This window comes from Pomacea canaliculata, linkage group LG1, assembly GCF_003073045.1.
Source record: "Pomacea canaliculata isolate SZHN2017 linkage group LG1, ASM307304v1, whole genome shotgun sequence".
Classification (NCBI taxonomy): Eukaryota; Metazoa; Mollusca; class Gastropoda; order Architaenioglossa; family Ampullariidae; genus Pomacea; species Pomacea canaliculata.
The window spans coordinates 27,413,325-27,438,089 of record NC_037590.1 but is presented as its reverse complement, the minus strand read 5'-3'; the positions used below and the strand labels follow the sequence as shown (position 1 = coordinate 27,438,089).

General features: G+C 37.8%; 1 protein-coding gene across 1 annotated transcript; it reads right to left on the bottom strand.

Moving 5' to 3' along the window:
• Window positions 1-260: 260 nt before the first annotated feature.
• LOC112556962 ((E3-independent) E2 ubiquitin-conjugating enzyme-like) lies at window positions 261-24,765 on the bottom strand. Its single transcript, XM_025226473.1, is given in 22 exon segments — window positions 261-2,406; window positions 2,623-2,702; window positions 2,955-3,076; window positions 3,440-3,497; window positions 4,487-4,690; window positions 5,016-5,078; window positions 5,341-5,441; window positions 5,710-6,717; window positions 6,719-6,906; window positions 8,565-8,692; window positions 9,166-9,294; window positions 10,275-10,383; window positions 10,669-10,774; window positions 11,118-11,220; window positions 13,632-14,132; window positions 14,695-14,920; window positions 16,222-16,340; window positions 18,059-18,217; window positions 18,557-18,617; window positions 19,537-19,631; window positions 20,653-20,835; window positions 24,319-24,765. Coding segments are annotated over 22 exon segments (4,341 nt in total). The 5' UTR covers window positions 24,526-24,765; the 3' UTR covers window positions 261-2,015.

Sequence of the window (24,765 nt, the reverse complement as noted above, 5' to 3'; positions counted from 1 at the left end):
GTCTGCTTCTTGTGGTCACTACTTTACAGCACAGAAACAAAAGGATTAACTGCTTCATACACACTACATAATGTGAGTGCAGGCACACAAGTGGTTGGCAGCAACTCGACAGCTATGTTGGCTTCATTTGTGTGTACAAGTGTATACACATAATTATCATGCGGGTGTGAAATTGTGGATCAAGACATCATGACTTTAAAAAAAATTTTTTTTGTATGTTATGACAGTCTTTTGCATCCAGCTATACCCACAATGAAAAGTTGAAATGTTTGCTTTATTTGAAAAACTTGACTACATAAAATGTCACATGTAGATGATTTAATCCAATGTATGTACTGCAACTGTAGGATGTGGTTGAAAACTGCAAGTTCCATTGTGGAAATTTCAAAAGCTGCCATAACTGACCGACATATTTAAGCAGGTACAGTTGTCATTAAAAAAACAACTGTGTGCATAACAGATTGATGGACACCACAATACCTTTGTACAATCAACAGTCTCTCACTCTTTGATGCTGCAGGTCTCAGAGTGTGGAACCAATTTTTGCAAAATCCTGTGTGTCAATTTGGGTACAAAAATGCTCATGCTTATCGTGATTTTGATTTCATTGCTAAATGCAATTATGAATCTAGAGTGTTAAAACATTTAAATACTGATGAAAAGCCTGCGTCTAAATGAAAAGTGATTTTAAAGTTTCTTAAAACAGTTTAAAGATTTAGAAGCAAGTGTAAACACTGCAGTATACATGACCATAAAAAGAAAAAAAAAAAAAGAAAGCTGGCCACTGTCATTTATTTGCTGCTGCTTAGGGAAACAATTCAACAGCTGTGTGCCCAACTGGCTTCAGCATTAATGCAGAATGAACGTTGACAATCATGTACACATGCATCAGGGCATCTATAAACAAAAGCAAAATGATGTTCAGAAAGAACAAAGCACACCTTGCACAACCCACACTACACAGAAAAGTATATCTTAATTCCCAATGACACACTGTTTTTGTCAAGTTAGGAATAATAAGCAAGCAGCTTGAGTCTGTGATGCTAGGATGTAAGCCCAAAAATAAGCATGCACTACAGAAACCCCTCCCTCCCCTTGCCTCAAGTTTCTCCAAATGCACATCTTAATAGACCAAGTGCTAATATTTAAACAAACCATTATGAATCTGAATGCTTCACAATGCTAGCAAGGCTACCCAGACTTGTAACCACTGAGAACTGACAGCAAGCAGTCCAAAATATCACAATAAAGTCTCCTTCACAGGAAAATAATAAATAGGTACAGATATTTCTGCTCTGACAATTATATTCACATTCAGAACACAACCCAAACCACCCAAAGCTTAAATGCAATCTCATTAGAAATTGTACTGGTAGACTGAATTTGTACCTTGCTGGTACTGTGATGCACCAACACACAAATGCTGGGGAGATGATGCCTATCAACAGAAGATGTCAGTTGTAAAACTACTCGCCATAATGGAAAACCCTGTAACTATGATCTATGGTCTTGAGCTCTCATTTTTTTCCCCTTAATGTTTTTTTGTTTGCTTGAATAAGCAAACTGAATGGTGGATGAAAAATGTCACTACCAAAGGGATGGACACATTAGCAAAACTTGTAAGTGGTTGAACATTTTAGGGGTAGGGATTGGTGTCTTATGTGAAGCCTATATATATAAGGCAGCCAGCCCTTTAAACAGTTGCGACAAGTGAAGGAAGAACAGCATGTCTGAGACAAGAACTGAACCCAGGAGAGCTAACCCTAAGCTAAGAGTACCAGCTATCAATCACACAAGCAGCCAACAGCCCTCGAAAAAATATTTTGGTCAGTGGAAGCCTTTTTTTTTCTGAACATAATGACCAATAGATCATGGAACACTGAAACAAGATTGCTATAAGCAATCCAAAAAAAAAAAAGCAAGCGAAGAAAATATGTAACCTTTACAAACTTACCAATCAGGTTTCAGTTAATTCTACAGTACACTTTCCACACCTGGCTTTTTATCTGCATTTGTTAAGAGGCAGTGGGGGAGCTTGTTATAGACACTTGGTCTTCAATCTCATATGACCCTTGAGTTTTAAACTCTAAGTCTTGTGACAGTAGTCTGGCAGATGATAGGTCAAACTCTAACAGAAACTTTTGTAAGGTGAGCCGGAATCCTTTAGACATTGGCAGCAGTGGAAAACTTGGATGTCTAGGTGTGGCTTTGTGCTTCCAGACTGGAAGACACTGTACTCCTGGTGCTGTGTCATCACCTTCAAAACCAGCAGCAGCAGCATTGTCCAGTGATTTGTTGTGGGGAACATCTGAAGGGAGGCCATTTACAACTCCATTATTAAGGATGCTGCGAGCATCCCCCATATTTTCAGACAAAGTCATCCACCAATGCAGTCGCTCAGAAATTCTGCACATTAAAAATCAACACTTTGTATTCTATGCATTTAACCCATATGCTGAAAACATTGCCCAAGAAATTTTAAACATGATATATAAACTATGCTTGTTCATAGTTTTCAGTCTGGACTCGGCTTAGATGCATCATCTCGGAGCTCAAACAATTCTTAAATGTTTAAGTTTCTGGTTCTGTTAATATCTATAATAATACACAACACAGTCATACCTGGGCCCTCGACTCTTCAGCCGCTCTTGTACTTCTCTAGTGAAAGGTTCTGACACCCCTTTTGTCATGGTGGTTAGAGACTGCAGGAAAAGAGAAATCGCAATGAAGCCTTTTAATTACAAGTAGCAATCGTCAGCCTACAGCAGTTGTAACTGGAGAACTTGAAGGTACAGGTAATTTTTCATCACATTTGGAAATAAACACAATCGAGGTGTACGGAAACCATCTGTAGCTTGTCTGTGGACGTCTAAATGCCACCGCTTTATAAGAATATTTCATGATGCAGAAAAATGAGAAATTTAAATGGCAGAAACAGCACCATAAAGATCTACCTGAACAAACTTGAGGATAGCCATTTCATTGTAAAGTCGGCTATTCTCATTAGCAATTTGCTGACCACGCTGTTTTTCATACCCAGCCTCATTGTAATATGGCTCATCCACAAGGATCAAGCCTGCACATCAAACAATCTTAGTATCATTGAATAACACAGCTGTATGACTGCCATCTAGGGATTGCACCCAAATTAAGGTGACTTCAACAGAAATTAAGACTAAGTCACAATTTTTCTGGACTCCTCTTTCAAAGTGACCTTATACGACTATTTCCAGGAATTATGCACACACCTAAAAAAACTATTTCTCATAGTTTTGCTATGAAATTGCCTCATGGCATCTAAAAACTAAACAGGTAAAATAATTTTTTTTTAACTGACAAAGCTAATGTTACAGTGCCTTTTTACTTTTGTACCTATGGACATTTACACAAAACCCATAAGCTATCATCAACTTTTGAAACTTAAGTTCCAAATCCTCACCTTGAATTGAAATTAAGACCTGAAGCAAACTTGATGCTTCTGTCCACACCTCCATGCCCTGTAAGCAGCAACATCAGTGCGTTCATTAACGTAATTAACAGCAGAGCAAACATCCTTTCAACCTTTTTTGCATGTACATACCATCTTCCTTTTGTCTAAGGTTCTGATTCCTTAAAAAGGATCCTAAGTGTACTTGAAAAATTCACTGGGTTTAATTCGTGACAAGACAGTAATTCCCAAATTGAGCAAATGGTCTCTTTGATTCCAAAGAAAGACCTTCAAATATGAGAAACACGTCTTCCTTAAAACATCAAGATTTTCATCTCTACACCAAATCCATAATGTGCTGAAGATTGCATGCACCTAAATAATTGACTCTCCTGGCTTTTTATTAGCTTAATTGCTCTGATTTTGGGCTTGAGCATCTTGTAATAACTAAACTTTGTTACCTAAGAAATAAAATTCTTAACACTGATCCTCGTACTTAAAAGCTCTGGCTTCTGTCACTAATATCTTGATGAGGACAGGAAAAATCCTTTAAACATGCACTAAAAACACATCTGTTCCATGAGCATTATTCCTAACAATAATCCACATACTACTAGTCCACCTTCTAACCCAGGGGGCCCGCGGGCCGGCCTTTGCCCAGGTCTGTTCTAACCCTTTTTTTTACTTTCTCTGCCTGTTCACCTTCTTCTGCAGATTCATAAAACTCTCAATCCTTACTGTTTGTTCCTGATTCCTCTTTGCATTTTCTATGTTTGTCTGTTATTACTCATCTGCATGGTTCTGTCCTTTGTTGTTCATGTCTCATTCTAGTCTCAAGTGCTGCGAGCATGTTTCTTCATGAGCACAATCAAGCACTATATAAATCACGTTTATTATTATTAAATATTGCATGCACAATGTAAGACATTTCTTTTGAAATTTTATACTTGAAACAGTTCTCATGTCATATGAAGGAGTATTTTTGTGAAACTTTTATTTTTATTGGGACATATAGCTATGGTCACATGAGCAGGATCCTTGTCACACACATCCCCTCACCTTGCCTGACCAGGTGCCTAAAAGGCTGACACAGACTTTGCCATCAGGGTACAAATTGGGGTTCAGACGGTCTTGGCAGAATGAATGGTAATGGAAAAGGGGTGGAGAAGCTGGGTAGTCTTGTGGAAGCATAACATCAAACAGAAATACTCCATCTTCATAAGGTGTTCCTGCTGGCCCATCTATCAGCACCGAAAACAAATCCTGAAAGAAAGAAAAGAAATAATGGTTGCTTTTTAAAAACTGTACAAGAATGAAAACATGCCACCTACACTTAGACCTGATATGAGATGGGAGGGAAGTGCATAACTATTGCTCTTACAGTCTTTTGAATTAAAAAAAACCCACATTAGCAGTTGGAAACAGATGTACCCTCTGAAGATAATATTTTGGTATATGTAGGATCTTTTTCAGAAGGACATAAGCAAACAATCTGACAATTTATTCCACTGTTCCTTCTTCTGCTCCAGTGATCGCCAAGCGATGGAGGTGTTAGAGTTACAGAGGTGTAAGCGGTACTGTCACTCACCATGCGGTCTTCATAAGCCTTGACCAAGATGCCCGGTGGTAGACTGGTCTTCAGCAGCTTTAGCTGTCATACAAACCAGACAGTTGACAAAATAACACTTAGCAAAAGAAAGCAAGTTTATTTGCTGCAAATGAACTGGCACAATGTAGTCTTAAATCACTTGTATTCTTTAGATGTACAGATTGTAGTACAATTTAATGCTATTTGAAACATGCCATAAGAATCATGAATCTGGCAGAGAGCATGCATGTGTGTGCTTGCATGCATAAGATAGAAAAAGAGCAGATACACATATACGTCTCTCAAACCAAGAAACGGAAGATACCTCTTTCTTGACAGCACAGTTGAAGGTTCTTGGATTAGTGGGTTGGCAACTATTACTAATAAATACATGTGTTGATGGAGTTTCACTGACCATCTCAAAGCCTGCAACCCATCAGAACCACATGGCACATTCTGCTGTCATGATTATGTGCTATTCTGACATCAGGTTAAACAAGACAGTTCCATCCAAACATGATTAATTGGTGTTGTAAATTAGTTAAAAAACTTTGACTACTTTTTATGCTTATTTCTCCACCATCCACGAAAAAAGATGGAAATTTAGAGACAACTTGTATTCAATATTATAAAATGTAAATAACAGAATGCATTGAGATAACGAACCAGAACTCTTGAATAGCAAAACTCTCACCTATTTCCTTCATGTCACTATCACCTGCAGCTATGGTGCTAGCACTGCTCTCTATGGAGATTACCTCATCGAGGTCTAAACTATCTGAACACATTTTTTGTGATTCTTGTTCATTTTCTGTCCCATTTTGTTCTGATACAACAGGGCAGGCCTCTGGAGACCTGACATCTTTTTCTTGTGCTTCATCCACATCAGTATTCAGAGTTCCATCGTAACTACTCTCCACAGTGTCAAGAGTATTATGAATGGTGTCCAGTAATGTCTGTATAGATCTGCACAGATTCATGCATATCTGGACTATGTTTAGGACAGTCTCTGATTCACTTCTCAATGCCATCTCATCCCCTCCACTAGATGCAACTGGTAGCCCATTATCTCCTGTTGCATCTTGTTTAATGTTGCAGTATGCATGATCAACAGAGCTCACTTCATTTACAACTGCTGCTGCCAGCATAGAAGAAATATGCTTTTCTTCATCCTGAGCACCTTGAGCTTCTACAAATGCAACACTGGTTAAGAAAGCTGCATCCTCACTCTGCATCATTGCTGCCCCACCACCAGCAACAGCATCTCCATCTTTGCTATTACTGTCAACGACATTTGGCCTGGATTCAACTACATATTCTGTGACCATGGAACTGGCAACTAAAGGAAAAGCCGTCTTATCTCTAGATTCTTCTGTCCCAACTTCTGCCATGTCTATATCGGTAGAATTTCCCATGGAAATAGCAAAATCTCCTTTATTCTCAGCACCTTGTTTGCTTGCAGCTTCAGGCTCACTCTCTGCTGCTCCTTCAGCTGTAACCTCTTTGTTGCCTTCCAACAGCCCTTTGTTACAAGCTTCAAACATCTGCTCTAATGTTTCCTTAATCTTCTTGCTCTTCTCCTTCTTGAATTCACTCTTCACAGCTGCTAAAAGCCCCTTTACTTCAGGCCCACAGAAGTAAGAGGTCTTTAGCATGTGATCAAGTCGTCGACAAGAACGGTAGAGACGTACGATGTCATGCATGAAACTGATGATGCAAAGCTGTGCTGATTTCTGAAGTGACAGAGGAGTTGGAGCTGGCCCGAGCAATTTGAGCACTACAAAGTGCGTGCAGCTCAATGAAATGGGTCTGCCCTTGTGACAAGAGTTCTTGAATCTTTTTGCGCTTCTCTTCACTTAGGTTTTTCAAGCTTGAAAGATCATTGTCTTCTCTGAGGAAAAAGAACAACACCAAGTAAAAAATCTGTTAAGAACAGAATTTGAGAAGGTCAAGGACTTGTAAATGTGACCTTTTATCACAAGTTGCCCCCACCTGGTTGATTTAAGCAGTAGTGTTGTTAAATATGCAGAGTAATAACAAGGCCACTTGGGTTAATAGCATTATGGTAGCACTGGGTTAATAGTATTATGGTAGCACATTCTTAATATGGGTTTGGATTTATTTGGGAATATCAAGGGGTGGGCAATGTTAAGCAGTTCTTAAAAGAATTTAAGCCGAGACATAGACTGTTTTGAGCAAAACTGGTATAGCAAAATATGTAGCAGTGATGGATCTTCATTCTACAGCTCATTTAAGTCTTCTTTAGTGCTAAGTACTTTCTTAATTGACATTAAACATATTGCTATTAGAAATTCACTATGAATTTAGGCTAGAAATTGCAAATATAAACCACTATAAGCAGTGATACTGCAATTTGTCCACTGCCTTGTTAAAATATCTCCATTGCAATTGTGAAGAAACTGAGTTACATATTGTGTTCGTGTGCCCAAAATACAAAGATCTACAACAGCTGTACATTCCTGAAAAATGTTATAAGTATCCTTCTCAGTTTTGTTTATTTGCAAGCAACTGTCTAAAATTAATCCAAAATGTTGCCTACTTTCTTTATAAAGCACTACAAGTTAAGGAGAACAAATAATTTCACACATTGAACACAAGAAAAGGACAACACCAGCTAAAGACAAATTCAAATTCACAACATTTTTTTTTCTCTGTACACTAAATAGATTAAGTATATTACTGGATTCTAATTTCCAAAGTCTAAGTGACTAAGCCCCATCTGTCTGTGAGTTACAAACCTTCAAACATTAACATCCTCACATTGACACAAGAGGAATTCAGAATGTCACATTTGTGCTTGGATACACCTAAGCAGAAACACGTTTTTGAGCTTAGTGCATATCTTACATGGTGCAAGTTGAAGGGGGGATGGAACTTGGTGTTTTACGCCGTGCCAGCAACTAAGGTTATATCACAGCAAGGCAGCCAGCCCTGTGCGCAAGCTGGATGGTCAACATGAAGCAGGATAACAAACTAATGAATGAAGCAAATTAGCTGACTGTTAAGCATCAGCCATTTAATTAGTGTTCATCTATGTGTTGAGCACCTAACCTTATTTCTCCTGCTGGCTGTAGCCTTGACTTTTTATAAGCATATGTGTGACCCACCTTCACCCAAGCTGTTCCCAAGAATTGACTACAAAAAATAAAAACCTTTATTTTCACAGAAATATTTTATAGTTTTTGGATTGCTATACAATGCAAAAAGGGAAGTTAATGTTATCTGATAATATTAGAAGAAAAAATCTTCTTCCTAAGTGAGGGTCTTATTGTAGCTATTTAAAAATGTGCTTCTGAGTACAACTGGATCTGCAGCACCAATTGCTTACTTTTTCTAGTTAAGTCTTACAGGGAAATTACATTCATTTCTTTTTCCAAAATATCCTACAAAAATCCAACACAAAATGACCCGAGCAAGCTTGATAAACTGAGTACAAATGACACAATGTAATCTGAAACTAATGACAAAGGTTATGATGACTGCTCATACCCCTCTCTCTGGTGAAGATGAAAGCCAAGTAAACATCACCTCTCTGCCATGCTGTCCTCTCCATCCTCTTTCTGCTCCTCTTCCTCTTCTGTCTCCCAGCTCACATCACTCTCATCATCCTCTGAAGACTCTGCTATGCCCCAGGATGAGTCACTGTAGTCGCCTATCTTCAATGACATCAATGGAAACACATAGAGACTATGCTTTTCTGTATAAGAGATGATTTCACCAAAAGCAAAGATAAAATCAATTTCAAACAAGACCTGTTCTCTCTATTTTACTCTTTCATATTTTTAATTACTTTAGGCTTCAAAAAAATTGTTTAAGTTTCAATCTGGACTACTATCTGGGTAAATTGTGAAGCCAACACATTTCCATTGTGAGCATAAATTGCAAGTTTTCTTTATTAAACAAATTATCTGTCAATGATTGATATATTTCTTTTAACTAATTGTCTCTGTAAAAACTAAATGATCTGATAAACTGTGAGAAAATGCTTTGGCAAAACTCATGGCAAAATTCTCATCATGCTGCTGTCAAAGACTAAGTCACATTCACACACTTTATCACTGAGCTGTGACTGATACCTGGCCAGCGCTAAACAGTACTTGTGGGAACAGGCTACGAACAAGAGACTTACATCGTCCACAATGTAGAGATCCTGGGGGTAAGATGTTGTAGTGGAGTTGTCTGTCCATTTGACAGTGATGGTACCATCAGCATTCAACTTTATTACTTGACCAACAGCTTGCAATGTCTGATCTACATCCTACAGGTATCATTAACACAATATCAGTACTGACAATATGTCATTTCTGAATGCTTAAGCTTTCTTACTTTTGTTTGCTCCATGATGCAGTAAGATAATCTGTAATTCTGTAATCAGTATTTATGATGTCAGGAGCCACCCTGCCCTTCTGGAGCAGTATGTCAGATACAGTTTAAAATACCTTAAACATACAGCTTATGATTGACATCTTACACTTGAATTGGAGTACAAATTCAGAAGTTGTTGAATTTTTGGTTGTCAAAGTCTTTTTGTTTTAGTCTTGTAAATTTGTGGAAATGCTCAAGTTTTTTTTTTTAAAAGACCTAAAGAACGATTCATGAACAGATCATTTCCTAAGTTTTACTTTTCGTGAAGAGTTTCTGTTTTTCCTAAGGTTTATGTTTCTTGTAAGCATTCTGCCACACACAGATGGAAACTTGACAAGCAGTTGTTGGAAAAAGGAGGGGTAAGGGATTCTAATCACAACAGAGATGGACAGCTGACTCTCTCTTATGCCCTACTCTCAAGTAACTAGAAGGTCAAGTTTGTGGCCAGCAGTGAAGGCCTGCTTTTTGTGTGCACATGCATAATGGCAGCTTACTCTAAACCAGTTAAAATTCTAGAGACAAACTTCTTTTCAACAATAATTTCTATCAATTATATGAAATGTTTACAAAAAATATGTTTCCTGAAATGAAAATAAATTCACTTTTGGTAGAATTTGACACAAAACTTGAGTAATTAGTCACTGCACAAACAATGAAAAATAAAGCAGATATGGCTGTTACTTTCTACATACACAACATTTGTTGGCGTTACCCAATGTTTGGGCTTTATGGTTCAGGCAAATTCAGGAATTTAATAGAAATATACTATGGTTTAATGACTCAGCAGACTTTGTTTTATGCCTGCACATGTTCTCTCAAGTCCACAACAACACAGTAATACTATGATAACTATATGTGTATATAACTTCTGACCTCAAAGCCAGCCACTCTGATGACACTGTGACCAGGACGAAATCTGTAGTCAGGGTGTTCCTTGATATCATATACACTGACTTCTGTTGCTTTTATAACTTCAGAAGGACTGCAATATACAAAGATGAATCTGACTGGTGCTATTTTTGCCTAAAGATGCTGCTGTTCAACATACAATTTCCCACACTTTAAAAAAATTTGTCTAGGACCAAAAAATTACCTTCTGAATGATAGTAACACTGGCTTTTAAAGTGCTGTGCCAGTTCAGTTTCCTTAACTAGATTTTTAAAAAAAGCAGCCACAAAACTTTGATGTTCTAGAAATGGTTTACATTGCAATCAATTACTAAAACACTATAACAAACTACAACAACTGCAGACAAACAGTTACTCACAATGTGCCATGTCCCACTTCATATGGCTTAAGCCACTTGACCTGGCAGGTTCTTTCAAAGTGATCACAACTCATGACAACCCCATATTCATTACAGGAGTCCTCAACTTTAATAACACAAAACGAAGGTTTACAATCAGACCAATACTTTGCATACCTGTCACAACCACCATGCTGGGAGATAAAACATACAATAAGATGTTCTAATTTTAATTCTTGTGTAGTTGTACCTCAATGAAACTTATGGTGCCAAATGAATGTTATGACATGAGCATGCAACTTCATTTTAAAATTTAGATAAACCCAACAACTCACTCACACTGTCTTCATTAAGCCACAATAAAGAAGACTCAAAATTATTCTTTCTACTAATTTGTAAGGAAAATAAGCCATAAGCACTGAAAAAATGTTGAATTTAACAGGCGATCTTTTTCCTTATGTTAAAGTTACCTTTTGAGTCCACAACAAAGAATCCTGGAAAGAACTCTAGTTCATCCAGATGATTCAAAGGAAACAGTTTTACAGACGGCACCCGCTCTTCCATTGTTCCATCCTGAACAAAATTTAAAAAAAAAAAAATAAATGTCCCAAACTGACATCCAATCAATTATGCATCTTTCATAGCTACAGATTAAATTTAAAATTATCTATGACATCTGTTTCTTCCACAGACCATACAAATGACCTGTTACTATCAAAAACACCAGGAAAAAAAATTCTTTTAATTTGCTATCAACTGATCAGCAAAAGACCAGAACACAGTGAATGCCCATCCAGTAACTAACCTGGGATTTCACTTTCATTTTACAATCATCTAGGGAAAGCAGAAAGGACCGCTTTTAATATGTGTCTGGTGTCCAAAAGAAAAGACAATTTTTCCTGAATATTCACTGTCATTTCAATCTCAAAAGACAAAATGATAGAATCTGAATAGCAATAGAAAAAGGATATTGTGCTCTAAAGACTCCATTTCTAGCATTAATTAAAGCATTGAACTCTGAACTGCTGAAAAAAAGATTTTGAGAAATTATTTAAAATGAACTAGCTCAATTGTTCAAAAGCAGAGGTTGTCAAAGCACAGGGGCTGACATCAGCTTGGTGTGCTGCCAATCAGCTGTGCTTTATCATGGTCAAATAAGCATGCCTGACAAACAAAGTTCACAAAATGTCAGCTGTCAGCCCAAAGGTAAGGAACATTACACTTTTGTTTCAGAATGCAAAAGACCACCAACCGGGAGTTTAATCATATACTTCCAAATATCTTATATAACTGTGATGACAGTAAATGTAATATGTGGCCAAAAACTAGGGCATGTATAGCAGCACACTGCATCAGAGTGTTAGGTAAAGTAAGAAATAGACTGGTAGCTGAAGGTTTTAAAGTAAAAGCTAAGACTTGAGTAATTTAGTGGTTGCCATGTGTTGTTGGATAGGCTTTCTGTTTGTTTGTTGACCCACTTCATCTTTCCATCTGCATGTGGTCAGTCAATGTTTCAAACAGGCATGTTGATGGAACTTGATACTGTAATCCAATTACACGAGGTGTTATTGAAAGTGATAGGTTTTAAGTCCACATGCTCACCAAGTATGGAAATCTTGAATTCAATATATAAATTGTGGTGTTTAGGGCTGAGGCCAGTAGTCACTGAGTCACTGTTTCTGCTCTGTTTTGTGTTTATTCATTCTGTGGAATCTCAGCCTTGACTGGGTCAGGAAAGCTGAAGGCTTTCCTTGTTGTTAAGTGCTGACTAGATTTGTTAAAGTAGCTTATTCTATTCACATGAAAACCTGTTTAAGTGATTCTATAAGTCTTTTGTATTTTGTCAGTTTGCAGATTACTGTTCACTTTTTGTTTTATGGCATGCAATGTAAACTGAGCATATTCTGATGGGTAATATAAATTTGTTGCTGAAAGTAAATTTTGACATTTAGAACAGTTTTTTCTATCCAGGTTTTTGCTGTTTTCCTTTTCATGCTGGTATGCTGGATCTTGTTGAAGCTCTGAAAAGTGTAGCAACCAGTAGAAAGATTATTGTGTCTGTGTTAGTAAATTGGACACTGGATTTGACGTAGGGAGCTTCAAGGACACCAGAGAAAGAGATTTAACTGCTAGAGACTTTCTTTTATTAGGAAATTAAAATTTTAATGTACATAAATGCAGACTGTACACTCTACCTTAATCCCTTTATTTTGTTGAAGACCTTAATCACTTTATTTTGTTGAAGAATTTTTGACATTATATTTCTTATTCATATTTGTTTTTCCTCATTCAAAAACAACAATACAGCATCGATACAAAGCCAACGGCTACAGAGATGTGAGACTGCAGAGAACATAGCTGTTGATTCTGACCCTCACAACGATGGTTGTATCAATAGTTGAAAAAATTCATGGTGCAATTGCAGAAAACTTATCAGAGAGTTAAATCTATGCTGCTGACACATAGTTCCAAAAGCAGCAAGATGGTGCAGATGTGGCAGTTGAGACTGCTAATCAACCATTTGAAGTGGTCCATAAAAGAAGTTACATGACGCAGCCAGAGAAAAATAATCCAAAAGATAGCAAGTAGCACAGCAGAAGAACAGATCAAACAGTAGACACAAACAATAATGCAGATCTATGAAAAAGACAAAATGAAATGGAGATCTGTCACCCTCTAGCCAGTAAGGCAATGTTCCTGTGCCTACTATCAAACACTTTAGTGCTATCAACCACAAGCATGCCTGCTGAAGGTTATATTGCATTTAAAGAAATAAAAGTAGGATTTTTTGGATTTTGGAATAGGAGGAGTAAAAAGATTTTAACAATAGCTAGGTAGTGTTCTCTTTACAACATACTAAAGATCTTACAAAGGAGAATTCTCTCATTTTCACTGGTGTTGCTGCTGGTCGTTCAGTAAGTGATAGGAAAAGGAGTAATTATTTCTAGGACTAGAAAGCAGAAAAAATGAAAAAGTCCACTAACCTGCCACATAACATTAACCCAAGTGAAGGTGTAGCACACTTCAGTTGCAACACGTGTACCAGGGGTCAGCTGAATTTCTGGCACTGGTCTTCGACGCTTAGCTTTGTGGCGACTAACATTTCTTCGCGACTTTGTGGGCATGGAAACCTGTTTATTGCATTTGCGTCTTTTCATCCCTGATGCTGAAAGTGCTGATGAATTAGACCCAGCATCTGATTCCTCTTCAGACTTTGCATCATCTCCTTTACCATAGCCTTTATTGTCATCATCCATGTCTTCATACTCATCATCAGCATCACCTTCAATGTCCCTACACCCAACATTGACAGCTGATGTACTGACTGAGGTCTTAGCACATGACTGAAAACTGCCAGAAATTGGCCCCCTTGTGATCTGGCTATCACTGATAGTAGCATTCACAACTAATTTGACCTCAATTACACTGACATTCTCACTAGTCAAGGTTTGTGAGCTGGTGGCATCGATACCTTTCTTGCTGCCCTGAAGCAAAAGTCAAACAAAATCAACAACATTCAAATATCATGGTGAAAAAAAAATCAATGACAATTCCATCAGTTGTATGTGATTTGAACTGGTTGATTGGTGTTTATCAATTAACTCGGTGGTTATCTTGGTATGATTATCTGTCATTAAAAGGGAGAATCTGAAATTATGCTGTAAAATTTTTTGAAAATGTATTTTTTTTAAAAAGTAAATCATAAGAGTATGTGAAATTGTGTGTGTGTGAGAGAAAGAGAGAGCCTATATGTGCTCAGACACTTCCAAAATGCCATAAGCTTCCCATCACAATCATTATATTATTATCATTAATGTTTTGATGGTTATTAAATACTAGGGAATAGATTTAACACACTATAGTGTGCACACTTACAAGCACTTTAAGCATCTTCAAAATAAAATATGCACACACACACACACATACACTTATTGTTGTGGTTAAACATCATTCCCTGCTAGTACATAAACTCCAAACACGGACCTTAAATTAATATTCCCTACTGCCATATTGATTTCAAATATGGCCTTACATCTGAAACAATACCTTCCGTTTTGGTAGTCGGCCATTCTTCCCGTCAAATGACCTGAGTAACTCTTCTGTACAATAAGTTATTTCTGAAAGGCGTTCGGATGTAACATCTTGTGCAGCAAAGGGAACAAAGCGGTGTTTAGGCTGCTGAGTTTCAATGACATCACTCTCCTGAATGGTGTAAAACATCTTGTCCCCAAGCTTCACATTACAGTGTTCAAACCAGTCTACCAGCTGCAGTCTACACAAATAGACAACAATGCCCTCTTTGGGCTTATTCTTCACAGAACATAGGAATTACACTTTACATTTCTGAAGAAACCATTACGAAATCTGCCTACTTATCTCAATTCTTCAAGTGTTTCCTTCTCCCTTAATCACTAGTATTGTCAGGAATGCAGTTTAGGTGTGTACATAAGCGTGCATGGTCAGGATGTAAAGCATAGAAGTTGAAGCGACCACTAGTCAAGGGAGTTCACTTTCACAAGCATGTAAGTGAGCGAGACTGCACTGAAAGCATGACAGTAGAGCGAACGTGACATGTGTGAGAAGAAGAGAAGAGCAGAAGTCAGGTATGAGAAGTAGTTCCTTGCCTAGCCAAGGTAACCTTTTTAAACCCTCTATTTGCTATTTATTTATTTCTATTTTATTTAGAAATTTTGAACTAATGTGTGGCTGAACAAACGAGTATTATGCAGTAAGCATAATGATAATGGTGTAGGAAATAGCTGAGTGTGGCACGAAAGTGAAAGGATTATTACATCAGAAAACTAATACAGATAAATTCGATAGGAATTACTGAGGGAAGAACATAAGTAACTATGTGCTAGGACACACAAGAACCAGAGATATCTACAAGTTGCACCCTAGTTGTTTGTTAAAACCAGCTGTGGATTACTGCATCACATCATAACTACAGTGGTTTTTCCCCATCAGTATATTCCACCAGACCCACTTGCTAAAAGCAGATACTAAAGGAGCTACTAAAAGGGGCTCCCTGACAACTGAGGTAGAAGATTCTTCCAGCATTTTGGGGAGAAGGAAAAAGATTCTACAGAGGATCATGTAATATGACAGAAGCGGCAGAATACCAGCCAATCCATGATAACCTAAGAGGCTCCTCAAGAAGGAAAAAAGGCACTAAGCCAGTATGAATCCACCTGGACAACTTTTAATACTGTGAAGCCCACAGGAAGATGTTTGTTGTATGTTGAATGAAAGAATGCCTCTCAGTCTGTGTGACATCCCAGTGTATTATGTCCTGACAGGTATGTTGTGATGTGCTTTCAAAAACCCATTTTTTCACAGCCTCAATAAGTATGATGTCACTCTTTTTTTAAACAGCATTTATACAAATTCTTTTTTTTTATAAATATCACATCATTTTCTTGTGATGACATTTAGGATGAAAACATGCAGAATATTGTCTCTATTTGATTAGATAACAATTCCATCCCTTTCATACTAGGATGTGTTGGGACAACACAACTACAGTCAAACATTCTTTGGTGAAACATGCTGCATTTGTTGTTAAGGCCATACCTTTGTATATCGTTGCCTCTGACCTCTTGAGGAGGAGGTTGCATGCTGTTCTCAGAGCCACTGCCAACTTTGGAGTGTCCACGACAAATCCAATGTACACAGATAACCTGAGTTTCTACCTGCAAATATATATATAAGAAGTATTTATTTTGGCTACGTAAGTGGTTTTCTCAGTTTTATGAGCCAAAAGTAACTTTCCTTGTAATATTAAAATAAGAAAGAAGCTACCAAGACTGTATTGAGTGGTGACATATCACCAAGAACTCCTTTCATATTTCTTATTAATGCCTTGAACATGAAATTGCAAGAAGCAGAAATCTTGATAAATAAAGACGATTTCTCCCACCATCGGTACAATCAGTATCTGGGTAACCTACCAAAATACCCCAACTTCATGCAGCATTATGTCCATGTTTTGTCAGTCATCTACTTCTAGTAAACATGGGTGAGTGCAGCATCTTTGCTGATAAAATTTGCATAGAGAACATAGAAAACAGAGAACGTTGAAACCACAGCTGTATTTCAGGCCATATTATCACCAATCCAGTGGACCTTCACAATACAGCTAGAGGACTTGGACTTTGCCGATGACATTAGTCTCCTATCTCATTGGCAACAACATGCACAAACTAAACTGAGTAAACTAGCAGAGGAAGCAGAGAAGACTGGCTTAAAGGTCAACAGAAAGAAGACCAAAGTGATGAGAATCAACAACAAGCAGGAACTCCCAATCCAACTTCCAGGAGAGAACATCCTGGAAACAGACCGCTTCAAGTATCTGGGAGTACTGTCAACAAGCATGGTGGAGCGAATGATGACATCAAAAGCTGCATCAACAAGGCCAGGAATGCATTCAACAGCCTATGCTCCATCTGGAACTCCTGAGCACTGTCCTTCAGCAGTAAGACCCGCATCTTCAACACCAATGTGAAGGCAGTCCTACTGTATGGTTCTGAAACCTGGAGAGTGACAAACACCATTAGCATCAAGCTCCAGACCTTTACCAACCAATGCCTATGCCATATTCTGGGAATAAGATAGCCTGTAGAAAAGAACCAATCAGAATGCCACTAGCCAAGACATCAAAAAGTGCAAATGGGGCTGGATAGGAGACACCCTGCACACCATTGCCAAGCAGGCACTTGACTGGAACCCTCAGGGTAAGAGGAGAGTTGGAGACCAAAGCAGACTTGGAAAAGAACAGTAGAAAGTGAGGCAAAGGACGACAGAACCACATGCGCCCAACTGAAGGCTGCCCATAACCGGGTCTGCTGGAGGGATGTTGTTGCGGCCCTATGCTCCTCAAAGGAGAAACAAAGAATAAACTAAAAAGGCTGTATTTCAGGCACTGAAATTTACAAAATATATTTATATTGCCTTTGCCTACTTGAATCTTTCTAAAACTCAGATTGTACAGCTTTAAAATCCACCTAAATTCTCAGATTCATGGAACATAACGAAACAACTCCATATTAAAGGCATGGTCTTGTCCATTAGCAAAGACGCTAAAAAAATCTCTTACAGTATGATATAGCCATGTTTTTAAAATGAAGTCAGAAGTACTAATCTAGTAATCATGATTGTCATAAAACAAACAATAATGGTATCATCTTTATCCTTACATTTTTGAAAGTGGATATTGTTCACCTGTTACTGTCCTTCTAATTAATATTTTCTTATTTCACTTAATAACCTGTGCTTAATACTGGGGAAAAGGAGTATGTTAGCACATAGGTATGCAAATCTACATTCATGCAAGTCAGAATGCATACACTCAACTCTTTCCCACCATTCCTCCCTCCCTTTTCAAAGACAAATGTAAGTAAACACAATTTGCCTTTTCAACAGTTGCATAAAAGGTGGAGTTTTTCTTAGTCTGTACATTTCGGGCATTGTACAAAAGCGTAGGGTTGAGCCATGTGACACTGCTGAGGTCATTTAGTACACCTTTCACCTGCTGTCCTGGGTACCAGTACTCTTCAAAGAAAATGGAAGTCTGAAACAATCCAACATTTTTCATAAAAGTCCTTTGTAATTTCATATTGTGTGCTAATCAACAAAAAACTGCAGATTTTTAAAAACTATTTTTGCAATTATTACCATCTCAATCTTATCTCAATCTGCTGTTCAGCTGCATAAATCACACAATCTCAAAATGTATTATTTTAGTTAAGAGCTTACTACACTCTATGTTTGCTATAATCATTAAAAACTAATTCAAAAAGTATGCACTAGGTTCTGTAACATTTTAAATATGATTGCATGTTTTATGCTAGCTGTTAACTTCTTTGTGTATCTACCTCTAGTAGGCACATGGACAGAAAATTATTATTACCTCTGATCTTTTTTCTGTGATGTCTTCCAGAGAGCAGATATCTTTCTCATCAACTTGGCATCTAAAGAGTGAAAAAATGAATATGACACTGTGGAAAAAGTTTGCCTCTGGAATTCTGGAATATGGTCGGACTTACGATCACTTACATCTCTATTTTTGCTTTGTTAAACCTGAAACTATGGATGAAATGATGAAATGATGAATGAATAAAGGTTTCATGAGATACATATGATAATGCTGGGTTTCTGTGTGTTGTTTTTTCCCTGTTTTGTGTTTGAATGTAAAAGGTAACCGCCAAAGGAAAAAAAAAATGGCCGGGTGAGGGTGGGTCACTTTTGACATATATTCTATTCACACTACAAAGTTTCGAATATTCAGGGTGCACTGAAACTTTTCACCAAACAAATTTCTACAATTTCCATACAAAAAAGTATTTGTCAACATATTCCTGCAAACAATTAATGTCATCTGAATTTATGTTGATGGGCGTCATGGTATTTTGTCCTGAACTCACGGAAACTTTGATCACCAAGATAATCACATTTGTCTAGTAGGTGACGGAAGTTGTGTGTAAAAATGGTTGTCCAAACTCTAATTTTATTTAATATCTTCTAAGTATCCCAGAAACACGAACAGATTTACAGCAATATATAAATTTGAAACTGAAAAACTTTGTCCAATCATGACAACCGTTAAATTTCACTGATGCTCTGCTCCGTGTAGACTTTTTACATGCATAAGAACCAGATGAGCAGTTATCTTTTAAACTACATTTATAGATACTTCATGCCACATATTCAACAAATACCGCAAAATTAATTTTATGACCCATGACCCATTTTAGGAGACAAACTTTTATCACAGTCTCATATTGAAAGTGGGAATTAGAAAAATCACTGCCTACTACTTAAAGATAAAAAATTTTTGAATGTAACATTCTGTCTAAAAATGTGATGCAAATTTCTATATCTGCTATTTACCTGGCTCCGTCAGGCAATAAGAGTGTCACCATATTTGTGATCTCCTCTATATCACCTAACCAGTTGTCCAAACTGACATAACACTCTTCATATCTCTGCAAAACACGCAATATGAAGTCACTTGACAGACACTCTGCCTTTCTATCAAAACAGAGAATGTCAACATTCAATCCATATGTAATTTTCCTATATTTCCTAGTCTATAAAAGAATACTGACTTTTTAAACTTACAAAGTTAATATTGATGCTAAATAACACTCTAAAAGGTCTGTTTGCTTTTTTGTGAGATGCAACAGCAGCATTCATAATTACTCTGGTGCATTAACAAGTGTTATGGTCAAATATTCAATAAACAGTATGCCATTATTGTGGAGATGTCATAAAGAGGTTTAATAAAAACAGGTTTCAAACAAAACTATTTATTACATTTTATGTAAGTATCCTTAAGACCTTCTTTCTAATAAGCTAAGAAATATAATAAATAGGATGACTAAATGAATGAAGCAATGCACAACCTGAAATCGCCAATCAGATTTTAGCTCTTAACAGAATATGAATCAGTAAAGCCAAGGTATTTTCACTGTTTTCAGACCTCACGAACTTTTGGACTTATCCTAACTCTTTATTAAGCAGACTTTTTTCTTTTGAGTCAGTTAATGGACACCCCTTATGAATGTTTTGGTACAGCATAATGTAGAAGTGCTGCTGTTAGTGGTAGCAAGCCACACACTCATCAACAAACAGTTCTATGAAATCTGATTTAACAAGACAGCAAAATTTTTTTTTAAAAAAGCAATTCTATGCGGCTGCAATCATGAAGTGTAATTAAAAAATAAGACAACAAAAAACACAACTGCAAACTGCTGTGATCAGGTGCTCTTATATTTTCAATAATACACTTGAGGATTTTAACACAATACTGAAACTTAAAAATCAGATGGACTGCTGCTCGCACAGACCTCAGTTTGTCAAAGCACACATTCTGTGATATTATCACAGATAATACCAATGCTAATGCCATGATGGCCACAACTGCTAAATAAACACCAAACCTAAGATCTGAAGGAATTACTACATGTACATCAGTAAGGCAAGCTTTACATATACCAGACTCACATGGACTGGAATGCATGGAGACAGATTCTTGCTACTGACGCCATAGATGTACTTGTCAGTGCCAGTAATGTGAAGATGACAGAGAACATCCAAATCTTGCACTGTCCCACATTGCGTATTACGTCCTGCTACTAATTGTCTCACTGCATCTCCTGGTCTAAATGCTCTATCTACCAGCAGGACCTAAAAAACACAAAGAAACAGAAAAAGCCTTTCTCAGTCTTAGCTGTGGCTTAATGCAGTGTACCACTAACATCTTTCAACCATCAACAATGTGACCATAACAGGTAAACCAGAGTGATTTTGTTTCCCATTAGTTTATGACACAGTTCAGTAGATCTTTAAAATTTGAGAACACTGATACCAAGCTCCTCAAAATTGGCCAAAATACAACACAAGTTATGATTTTTTAAATGGATTTTAAAGTTTAGTGAATGATATGAATTAAACAAAATGCCATTTTTAACACACGACTCTTTAAAATGTTTTATTTTGTAAGTAATGTTTTCTATCCTACACTTACATTGCTTCAAGACATGCACACTCTATCACAACCATCAATCTAATCAGATAAAACAGTTTTAATAAGTACCATATAACAAAGCATAAGGGAATGGAAAATCAAACATGACTTCCTATGGTAGAGAAATAATGCCACTACCCCTACCCACACACCACCTTCTGTGCCCTTCTTTTTAAACTGTATGGTCATCTTTGAGACAAAGAAATTGTAAAACTAACAAAACACAAATGGAGATGGGAAAAGACAGAGCTGCGGTGATGCTCATGAAAGAGCACTTGTTTTAATGATTTAAACGAAATGGTCAGCTTCCTAGAGGCCTCTTCTAACTGAGTGAGTCATTTATTCACCCCTTGACTGGTATTGGTCATTGGAGGAAGAACATGAATAGGCATTGCAGTTTAGAGGCCCTACCACTCACAACTGTTTTGGGCAACAGTGAGCACCACTTCACGTTCATAAATCAGTTCTTCCTCTGGCTACTATGGCACCAACCACCTTCCAAAGTACCTTGAAGGACAGTCTTTGACAAGGTGTTGTGCTGGGTCATATTGCAAAACCAGACCAGCCTACAATGCTTTACCGTTACAAGTAGGGGCTCCTGGTGTCCCAAGAGTGTGGCAACCATGCTTTCTTCTTCTTAGTCTTTTTTTGCCCCCTTTGGAGCATAGGGCCGAAACTACACCACACCAGCAAACCCGGTTCTGGTTGTCCCTCCCCAGCTCCATGTCATCCCAGCTTCCTCCAGCCCTGGACTGATCTCCTCCATGTCTGTCTGGGTCTCCCAACCTTGCGTCTCCCCTGTGGGTTCCAGCCCAGAGCTTGTCTCGTTAAACTGTCAGCCATCCTTCACAGGGTATGACCAATCCAGCCCCACTTCCACTTCTTGATGTCATGGGTGAGAAGTTTTTGGGAGGTTTTCTTCCACGTCTGTATTGGAGATCTCGGGCCATCTGATGTTGAGGATGTGGTGTAGACATCTGTTGACGAATGTTTGAATCTTGTTGGTGATGTTGTTTGTCACACGCCATGTCTCTAATACATGTAGAAGAACTGACTTTACATTTGTGTTGAAGATGCCAATCTTAGTGTGCAGAGATAATGCCTTGGAGTTCTAGTTGGGTCACAGGATGTGGAATGCAAGCCTGGCTTTATTTATTCGGCTTCTTAGGTCTTCATCTGCACCTCCATCTTTGCTGACTATGCTGCCAAGGTGGGTGAAGTGGTCAGTCTTTGTAATACAACCCACATGTAGCTGGAGCGGGGCTTCTTGTTGTTGACCCGCATTACCTCCATCTTCTTGATGTTGATTGTCAGGCCAGCTGTTGCTGCTTCTTCTGAGAGCAGAGTGAGCTTGGTTTGTGCATGCTGTTGCTTGTGGAACAACAGGCTGATGTCATCCGCAAGGTCGAGATCTTCAAGTTGCATGTCAAAGGTCCACTGAATTCCCCATGTTGCTGTCATGCTTTAGTATAAATAGTGAGATTTTAGTATCGGAGTGGTTGTCAGATGTTGCTGGAGAGTGTTCGCTTTATGCCTGCTTGCAAACCCCTTTCATCTTTTAACCTCCCACTAGTCAGTCAACACCTCAAAGGGGTGTGCTGATATAAACTTTCTCCTTATGGTACCATGGGCTGCAGGGAAGTGTATTACAGTTCACTCTGCATGTTTTCTCTTTCCCCTCCTCCCTGCTGATCTTCTTCAGTTATACAAGTTTGCATCATTTGTTTGATCATGTAGTTGTTCTAGTACTCCTTTCATATATGGGAAGGTTGCAGACTCTATTTGTTTTGTGAATTCTGCTTGGATTCATCATTAGTTTTGTTATCTATTATAAGAGGCATTACCAGCGGTTCCATAAGAAAATCAACATAGCACTTACTTTTTTTTCTTAAAAAACTGACCCACTGTCACTGAAGGGCATGCTGTAAGCAGGAGAGAGAAAGGAAGTAAATGGATATCCAAAGCAGAGAAATGCTGAACTTGCAGCCACACTTGATGATGCAGGAATCACATCTATTTTAATAATAATAATAAGTGGGAATTTATAAAGTGCAATATCTCAGCCAAAAGAAGACTCATCGCGCTAAACAAGATCACGAAAATAGTTACAATGCATGTCAGTTATGGATTTGAACACATTTGACTTAAATGTAATGGTTGCTCCAAAGCTGACAATAAAACAGCTGCAAATCCAAGAGCCAAGGAAACACCAGAAATGAATGCTGGAGGATTCTTTACAATCAAGTGAAAGCAATACGTAGAACAGACTCCACATACATTAAGACAAAAATGATTTTTATGACTTAATATGTTTAATCTTGAAGAAAGTCTGTGTTTTGTGTTTTGTGATTGCAGCTAAAGACAGCATATGACTAAAGCAAAAATACAAGGCTGTGAGTTTGGATCTGTTTTTGTTATATGCACATGAGAAAAGCTTAAAAGTACTGTCAGAAATACTTTAAAACTTTAGTTTAATGGCTTCAAGCCTGTAACAATAAGATTTTTTCACTAAAACTATTGTTAACTATATTTTGGAGTGACGACTGTTTTGTGGAATCGTATTATTATTGTATGCCTAGCAAACAACAGTTACAGTTGACTGCATCACTTTAAGTGGGATTCTGGGTAACATGATTACATGTACTGGTGCTAAACGCCACTTTGCAACTGAATATTTCATAAACAGCTGGGCATAAGACTTTTACAAAATACATGTATTGTACCTATATCTACCAATACTAGTTTAAAAATAATACGCGAACCATTCGGTATGGTCTTTAAAGTATTCCTTGCTATGTCGATCTTCCCTTGAAAACATAAACCTTAAGCGATCAAGGGGGACGTTATACAAACTAGAGACACCTGACAAATGTCATTTAACAAGGTAATTCTATGCTGTCGTTAAATCTTCATATACACGCGCCAGTCCTGACAGGTCCCTGGTTCACTGATTTCTCCAAGATTATAATAGTGTTCCGAAAAAAAAAAAAACCGCATACACTAGCGTACGCTTCCATTAATGCTCCGTCAGATTAAGTACAAACTATAACAGAAATTAACTATGTGTAGATGCATCTTATTTTATGAAAAAATTCATGGACTGAGAATGAATGAGTGCTGAATTGGTGATAACCGTTACAAACCTTGTTCTCTGGAATATCAACAGACTCTCTTCCCTTTGGATGCCATGCAACTCGAACACAGCCTTTTTTGCAAACATCGCGCTGAGAATCATCATCTTCGTCGCTGCTTACTGTCTCTGCTGTTTCCAATACCAAACCGTAGATGAAGGTTTTATCCGGCGCCACATGGCAAACTTCGTCTTCTTCGAAGAGACTGGAAGCAGCCATCTTAGATGTTATTGAAGAACTGTGGGATGGGAGGGTTCAGTCAAGAACGCATGAGTTTCTTCCAGTAAAGGCAATGTCATGTGGCAGGTAGTGCCGACCGGGGAAAAAATTCTGGATCTGGTCTTTTAGTTATTCATAGATCTATTCCTAATTCCGGACTCACTTAAAGGCTAATAACGGTAATCTAATAATAAATACACATCAATCAATAACCGGCATGTATACACATTTTTCTTTCCC